Source organism: Panthera onca, chromosome B4 (genome assembly GCF_046562875.1).
Source record: "Panthera onca isolate mPanOnc1 chromosome B4, mPanOnc1 haplotype 2, whole genome shotgun sequence".
NCBI lineage: Eukaryota > Metazoa > Chordata > Mammalia > Carnivora > Felidae > Panthera > Panthera onca.
The window spans coordinates 131327447-131335558 of record NC_138345.1 but is presented as its reverse complement, the minus strand read 5'-3'; the positions used below and the strand labels follow the sequence as shown (position 1 = coordinate 131335558).

The window sequence follows — 8112 nt, the reverse complement described above, 5'->3', positions numbered from 1 at the left end:
CTTTTGTAAACGGGGAGAAATAAAGGAGACACAGCAGCAGGAGTGGCGGTGTCGAACTGGGGGGACAGGCGGGGGGTGGGGCGTGGAAGCCTCCCACTGGAGGACGGTGTCTAGGAGGTCCTGAAGGTCACTAGGAGTTCACCGAGAGGACCCGCTCACTCACAGCCCTTTACATCCCTCTCTTTTTTTTTTTTTAAGTTTATTTATTTTGTGAGAGAGCGAGTGAGGGAGGGGCAAAGAGAGAGGGAGACAGAGAATCCCAGCGCAGAGCCCGATGCGGGGCTTGAACCCACGAAACGTGAGATCGCGACCTGAACCAACAAGAATCGGCCGCTCAGCAGACTGAGCCCCCGCCCCGGGCACCTGTCACATCCCTCATTTTAAGCAAATCTTTAGGTCTGCCCTGAAGCCCTCAGGGTCTATCCACCCAGTTCGGGCCCAGTCCCTTTGCTGCTGTGGTGGCCTCTCCAGAGGCGGAGGGGTGGCAGTGGCCAAGGTCCAGGACCACCAGCAGTCACCCTGCCACAGCCTGGGACACAGCGCCCTTTGTTCTGGCCCCTCCGCCCCCCCTCCCCCCCTCGGTCCCAGGCTCTCTGACCTGGATTAGCCTGATCCAGGGGAAAGCCTGGGAGGCCCCTCCTGGAATGTGGTCTGGGGGTGGGGGGCAGGCGAGGCACTGAGGTGAGTAGGGCTGGCGGGGTCTCTCCAGGGCAGGGCTGCGCCCCCAGCACCAGTAGGATCCTCCTCTCCCATCACCACCAGAGCAGGGCTCTGTGTGTCCTCTGCCCAGTGGAGGGACCTCATTATCTCTCTAGCTCTGCTGGGAGGGCCTGAGACAGGGACCCCCATCGTGGGGTCCAGCCTGGCCCTGTGCTGCGGTCACTGCCCCGTCCCTTCTCCCTTTCCAGGCAAAAGCCTCTTAGCGGGGTGGGGGTGGGGAACACTCTAAGCTCCAGGCCTGAGGGAGTGAGCCGTGGGTGAGTCTGGCCAGCGGCTGATCTGTAGGCAAGCCTGGGGGGGGGGGGGGGTCTTCGGCTGTGCGCCCCCCTCAGGCTAGGCTTCAAGGGGGAACCGGGGTGGGGGGGGGCAACCCCTCCCGGAAGGCCTCGGGAGATGTGAGGCTGGACGCCCAAACCCACAGGACGGCTCAGGTGAGTGTGGGGCGAGGGCCGCCAGGACCACCCCCTTGTCCTGGCCTCCAAGTGGCTGCGGCCGCGGTGAGGGGACAACAGGCAGGAAAAGCCAGGACCCCGTCCTGGTGAGAGAGGGTCAGAGTCCCAGATTCCCACGGGTATCTTGGTGTTCCCCAGTGCCGGGAAGGAGACCCCACATGCAGAGGGGCGGTGGGAGGGAAGGAGGCTTCTGCCCGGCTGTGGGTTGGTCCCCCCTACTGGGGAGGCCCACCAGCCTCGTCTGTTACCGGGGTGCATGAGGCTGCTGTGTGGACCCCTGGGAGGAGAGCCAAGAGTGTGAGAGGCCTTAGAGCTGTTTTCTGCTTGTGAAGGGTTGGGGGGGGGGGGGGGGCAGGCTGCTAGGGGTTTGGAGAGCAGAAGCTCTCTTTCTTGGTGCCCCCTCAGAGGTCCCTATCTGCCCAGTGGAACCAGAGATCTGATCACCCCCCACCCCGGCACCAAGACTCCTGGTTGGCCTGGGATAATCCGTCACCCATCTTACAGGTGGCAAAACAGAGGCTCAGCGAGGGAAGGGGAACTGCCCAAGTCACAGAGCAAATCCATGGCTAAGCCGGGGTGAACCGGAACTCGGCTCCCTTGCTCCTGAAGCAAGGCTGATGTTCTTACATGTTCTTGGGTTTTTCTTTTCTTCTTCTTCTTTTTTTCCCCTAAATGACAATAGTCATTTCTGATCATTGAGAAAAATTAGGAATATACGGCAAGGCCAAGGAAGAAAATAAACCCCACCCATTTTGCAGCTGGCACCTGCTTCTCTGTCCCACACGTGGGGTTAGTCCCTCTGTGCTGAGACCCTCACACCTGCACACTGGGGACACGGGATTCCCAAACACACGGGGCACACGCTGGCCGCCCAGCGCTCCCATTCACCAGCACCCCTTCTCCTGCCACCACCAGGTCCCTGGGCAAGGAGTCTTCCAGAGGGAGTCTTCCTGAAGTTCAGGCTCAGGTGGGAGCGATTCCATTACCACCACCGCCCCCCCCCCCCTTCATCTTTCATGGGCCCCTCGGAGGAGGGGACACTTGGGGTGAGGTTTTGCCTGGGTTTCCCTTCTTGGCTCATTCTCTGAGCAGGGGTAGCCCCGTGCCTCGGTTTCCCCCACGCTGGGTCTCCATCCCCCTTTGTGGTCTGGGCTACAAACCTTCGCTGCTCCCTCTCGTCCCCCTCCGCCAGCAGAGGCAGCCGCGATGGGCGCTGGCGGCCCCCGGCGGGGCGCGGGCCCCCCAGACGGCGGCTGGGGCTGGGCGGTGCTGGGCGCCTGCTTCGTGATCACCGGTTTCGCCTACGGCTTCCCCAAGGCGGTGAGCGTCTTCTTCCGCGCCCTTATGCGCGACTTCGGCGCGGGCTACAGCGACACGGCCTGGGTGTCCTCCATCATGCTCGCCATGCTCTACGGCACGGGTCAGCGCCCCCCTCGCGGGTCCCTCCCCCAACCCCGGGCCCGGGATTGAGAGCAGGGATCAGGGACTAGGAGACACGGACCCCATGAGCCCTCCCCAGACCCCTCGGGGGGGAGGGCGCGGGAACCACTTTCTGCCTGTGAACACTGGCACCAGGGAGAGGGGACGAAAGGGCAGGAAAGGAACAGTGGCTGAAGAGCCCACACACCTGGCAAGCTTGGCCAGCCGGCAGGACCCCTCCAGTTCTGCCAAAAGACCTGCGCCCGCCTATGTTACAGGTGGGGAAATCGGTCTAAATAAGATTCCGGCTCCCCGCTCCCCTGAGCCCTAACCACCTGTTGCGGTGGGGGAAATGCAGGCGTTACCCTGACCAAGCCTCGCGGAAAAGAGGAGGCTTTCTTCTTTCTTCTGGAAAGAGCCTGGGCAGCCCAAGGGGCGATTCCAGCTGTGCAGATAAAAAAAAAAGGGAGTGGGGTCCACCTCTTCTGCTTGGGGTTCCCTGTTCTCAGGAGGACTGGGGATGGATGGGGGCTCTGGACCAAGACGGGTCCCTCCCGTGAGTCCTCGGCCGGCCGCTGTCTCCTTGGTCTGGCCCAGCCAAGCAGTGTGACCTTGGCCAGACGCTGCCCTCTCTGAACCGCTGGTGACCTTATCCCTTTGAGCCATTTTCTGGGGCCGGGAGGTGCAAAGCCCGGAGTGTCCACGGGGAAAGGAGGTTAGTCCAACCGGAGCGGTGACCGTGCCCGGTCCACAGGTCCGGTCTCCAGCATCCTCGTGACCCGCTTTGGCTGTCGCCCGGTGATGCTGGTGGGTGGGCTATTGGCCTCGGCGGGCATGGTGCTAGCATCCTTCGCCACGCGCCTCCTGGAGCTATACCTGACGGCTGGGGTGCTCACAGGTGAGGGCGGCCACTGCTCACCTCCCCTACCGGACGGGGCCCGGCTGTGAGGTGGGGGGTGGGGGTGGGGTCGGGAGTCCTTGTGGCAATGCCTTCTGTCCTCAGTTTCCCCGCAAGGCCTTCTGTCCTCAGTTTCCCCTCCAAAGGCGGTCCTCGACGTCCCTCGGCTCAGTTTCCCCCGGGGGTCTGCCTGCCCCGTCGGGGCCTCCCCCTCCCCCCCTCCCTCCTGCCCGGGGCTGGGGTGGGGGCGCCCTCGGGGACCCCGGCACAGCGCCGCCTCGCCCCGCAGGCCTGGGCCTGGCCCTCAACTTCCAGCCGTCGCTCATCATGCTGGGGCTGTACTTCGAGCGGCGGCGGCCCCTAGCCAACGGGCTGGCGGCGGCGGGCAGCCCCGTGTTCCTGTCGGTGCTGTCGCCGCTCGGCCAACAGCTGCTCGAGCACTTCGGCTGGCGCGGCGGCTTCTTGCTGCTCGGCGGCCTCCTGCTGCACTGCTGCGCTTGCGGCGCCGTCATGCGGCCGCCGCCGGGACCCGGCCCGCGGCCGCGCGGGGACAGCGCGGACGACGCTCCCGGGGAGGCGGAAGCGGACCGCGCCGGGCTGCGCCTGCGCGAGGCGCCCCCTGGCGGCCGGACCCGCCGCCGCCTGCTGGACGTGGCCGTGTGCGCCGACCGCGCCTTCGGGGTGTACGCCGTCACCAAGTTCCTGATGGCCCTCGGCCTCTTCGTGCCCGCCATCCTGTTGGTGAACTACGCCAAGGACGCGGGCGTGCCGGACGCTGACGCCGCCTTCCTGCTGTCCATTGTGGGCTTCGTAGACATCGTGGCGCGGCCAGCGTGCGGCGCCCTGGCGGGCCTGGCGCGCTTACGACCTCACGTCGCCTACCTCTTCAGCCTGGCCCTGATGGCCAATGGCCTCACGGACCTGAGCAGCGCGCGCGCGCGCTCCTACGGCGCCCTTGTCGCCTTCTGCGTCGCCTTCGGCCTCTCGTACGGCATGGTGGGCGCGCTGCAGTTCGAGGTGCTCATGGCAGCTGTGGGGTCGCACCGCTTTCCCAGTGCTCTGGGCCTGGTGCTGCTCGTCGAGGCCGTGGCTGTGCTCATTGGACCCCCCTCTGCCGGTGCGCCCCTCGGGAGGAGGGGGTGACGGGCTAATGTCTTTAGATGGAAAAAAGCGCCCTCTCTGTCCCAGATGGAGCTTCCAGGGATGAAAGGAAGGGACCCATTGGCCGAGACAGCCTGGGGGTGGGGTGGGGGGTGGGGCTGCCCGTGGCCAATGAACCCCTCCTCCAAGCCAGTACTACCAGCCCTGGGTGGGGACGGAGAGGCCAAGAAGGCCCAGGAAGAGCCCGCCATCGACGGCTGCTGACCCACTGGGTCATCTCAAGCGTTGGCACAAAGGCCTTGTGAAGTGCAAATGCTTATTCTCCTTTCGCAGATGGGGGGAACTGAGGCACAGAGGTCTAGTACAGGTGCAGTCCCCAAACTGAGCAGAGCCCTGCCCAGTGCTAGACGCCCTTAGTTTGGAGCACTGCCTCCTAGTGCTTTAGCGTCCCCAGCCTCTAAGGGTGACCAGGATAGGGACGTAGGGACGGTGTGTTTGAGGAACCAGCCGTGAGACCAGGAGCAGAGTGGGGGTGCTCAGTGTGCACATGGGGTGGTGACCCAGGGGCCCAGGGAGGGGCTCCCTCCTCATCTGTCCAGCGGGCCACGGCCAGGCCCTGCCCTCGCTTGGTGCAGCTGCTGTGCCCCGACACGATCTGGGCCTTCCACGGTGCGTGCCCCTGGGCACTCTGCAGTCATTGCCTCTTGGAAATTGCCATGATGAGAGGCCAGGAAAGGATTCTTGCAGAGGCTGGCATGAAGGCAGCCTCACGGAGCAGGGTAGACCCCACAGGAGAGGACACAGGACAGCATAGGGCACGTTTAGGGGACAGTGTTCCTAAACTGTGAGGCAGTTCTCAAGTGAGGCAGGAATTGAGCTTGGGAAGGGGGGTGGGGGGTGGATATTAGGGTTTTCCAGGGTTGGCAGGTCGTCCCTGAGACAGCAGGGGGCCTGCCTGTGAGCAGCGCTGAGGTCAGGCTGTGGGATGGAGGGGAGCCACCTTTGCTGGGACCCAGGCTGCCCCTGAGGTGGAGTGAGCTGCCCCTTCCTTCCAGGGCTGGGCTGGCCGAGTGGCCTCATCCAGCTCTGTCATCTAACCTGGGTGAGGGTGGCCTCCAAGCCCCCCACCCACAGCCACAACCCCCACCCCCACCCACCACCTGCAGAGGCTCAGGGAGCCCTCTTCCATTTTCTCATGTGGCCTGGGGCGGGGTGGGGGGGTAGATCTAACAGGGAGTGAGACAGTGAAGGACACTGCAGGGCCGAGTGTGGGAGGGGCGGGGACAGGACTGGCGGCTGGCTGGGCAGGGCAGGAAGGCAAGTTTGGGAGTGGTGCTCAAAGGGACTCAGGTAGGCAGCCGGCCTGGGTGGGGGTGGGGGGGGGGACACAAGGAAGCCTCCCCGAGGCCACAGAGCTGTAGACCAAGAGGTCACAGCCTGGGGCGGTCCACCACAAAAATGCCCAGAGAGGACGGAGCCCACAGAGTCTAGGGAAGCTCAGTCGAGGGAACCGGGGCCTCCTGGCAGAGGCAGGAGGGGGCTCGGGAGGGAGCTGGAGGGAAAGCTGGGCCAGTCCCCTGAAGACTGGGCCAGGCCCCTGAAGTTGGGTGGAAAGAGCAAGAGTTGGGGACCCCCAGGAGGGCGAGGCTAAGCGCAGTGTCCCCTCCCTACTCCTTAGCTGGGCAAGTCACGGGGAACGTGTGGGGCTTGGATCTGGGGGTGGACGGGGTGCCCTGTAAACTGAAAGGTGCTGCCTCCCCAAAGAGTCCACACGACTTAAGAAATTGAGGGAGGCCCCAGGAGGTGGTGACGTTTTTAAGGTCTCAGATGGCAAAACCCGGGTGGTGTTTTGCGTCCGTAAGTAAAACGGGAACAAAGACCGGGGTGGGTGTCTGCATCCCTCAAATGTAAACCCACCAACTCCAGGGAGGGCACTGCCCTTTATCTGAGGTTGCGGGGAAGGGCAGTGGGCGGAGTCCCCCCCCCCCCCTCCGGCAGACCCTTACCTCCCCTTCCCTGCCCCCCAGGCCGCCTGGTGGACGCCCTGAAGAACTACGAGATCATCTTCTACCTGGCCGGCTCTGAGGTGGCCCTGGCTGGGATCTTCATGGCTGTGGCCACCAAGTGTTGCCTGCGCCGCTCTAAGGACACCCCGCCCAGCCAAGGCGCCCAGGGCGGGGCCAGCAACACTGAGGACGCTGAGGCCCAAGAGGACGCTGAGGCCCTGCCCGCCGGCGCTGAGGAGCCCGGCAGCCTCCAGGCCCTGGAGGCGCCAAGCCCCGGGGCTGGGCCGGGGGAACCAAAGGCGGAGGCAGAGCTGGGCGTGGACCCCGAGTCTGTATAGCTCGGGGGCACTAGGCGAGGTGGCTGGTGACTTTGGAAACGGGGCCGACCCTCTCAGAGCCCTAGCTGTCCCGAGGGGGCCTGGAGTTCTGCAGGCTGCTCTGCAGAGGTCGCCCCTGGGGTCCTGGGTGGGCCGCCTCCCTCGTCCGCCCAGCAGGCCCGGGCCAGGCCCTGCCCTCGCTCAGCGGCTGTGCACCGCCAGGGGCGGGGCCTGCGTGAAACTCAAGTGCATAAAGCTCCGCTGCGAGACCGAGTCCCGTTCCTGCGTCTTGGCGGCTCTGGCTGCCCCCCCCCCCCCCCCCCCCCCCCGGGGGTCGGTGGTCGGAAGGAGCCCGGGAGGCTCTGCTCGGGGCCCTCTGACCTGGAAGCTGTCGGGAGAGGAAGTGGCAGAGAGGGGGAAGGGTGGGGCGTGGAGGGGGAGGTGTTCTCAGACTCCGGGGCACTAGCGGTCTCTCTTGCACTTTGACTTTTGACCTCTTGCGCTTTGATCCAAGTGCGGGGAGCCCTCCCACAAACCTGACACCACTTTCTCGGCTTCTCTCCCTCCCAATCGTGGGTGTGGGGACCAGGCCCAAGCGTGGAAGGAAGAGTCTTCCCACCACAGACCCGGACTATCCAGCCATGGGCTCAAGAGAGCCCATCCTCCCAGCGACCCCCCCCCTCCCCCCCCCCCCCCCCCCGACCTCCCTGTTGGTCTCATTTTCCATCCAGGCCCTACACAGGATGTGGGGAGCCCTCCAGGTGCCTGGCTGGCTCACACAGGTCTGAGGTTCCCCCTGGGTCACTGGAGCAGTGACTACGTTTGATCTAACACTCACGGCGCCCAGACTGTGCCAGGCACTAAGTCCTTTCCAGGCGTCACCTCCTCGGATGCTCAAAAGAGCCCACTAAGGCAGGGACCTGTTATTGGCCACAATCACAGACGGGGAAACCGAGGCACAGAGAGGTCAGGGAGGAGCTCAGGGTTAGAGAGGCTGTGACGGGAATCCAGGTGGTTGGCTGCAGTCTGTGCCCTTGGCCTCCACACTGGCTGTTCCTTCAGAGAGGCGGTCTGGTCTGGCAGCTCCGGGGGACCTGCGTGGACTCCTAGCGACAGCCCGTCCCTCCCTCCACGCTTGACAGTCCCATTCGGGCTGTTGCCCGTGACCCATGAACTCACAGCTAATAAGCAGAAAGCCA

The 8112-nt window shown here is 64.7% G+C and overlaps 1 protein-coding gene across 2 annotated transcripts; it reads left to right on the top strand.

The window, feature by feature from the left end:
- The first annotated feature begins 161 nt into the window (after positions 1-161).
- SLC16A8 (solute carrier family 16 member 8) lies at positions 162-7054 on the top strand. Of its 2 annotated transcripts, none has more exons than XM_081796263.1 (5): positions 162-2139; positions 2368-2592; positions 3346-3489; positions 3779-4606; positions 6618-7054. In XM_081796263.1, the coding sequence occupies exons 2-5, from the start codon at positions 2379-2381 to the stop codon at positions 6932-6934; spliced, it is 1503 nt and encodes a 500-aa protein (XP_081652389.1). In that variant the 5' UTR covers positions 162-2139; positions 2368-2378; the 3' UTR covers positions 6935-7054. The 2 variants fall into 2 exon arrangements, with proteins under 2 accessions (XP_081652389.1, XP_081652388.1); XM_081796262.1 differs by having other exon boundaries at positions 2365-2592.
- Positions 7055-8112: the final 1058 nt, after the last annotated feature.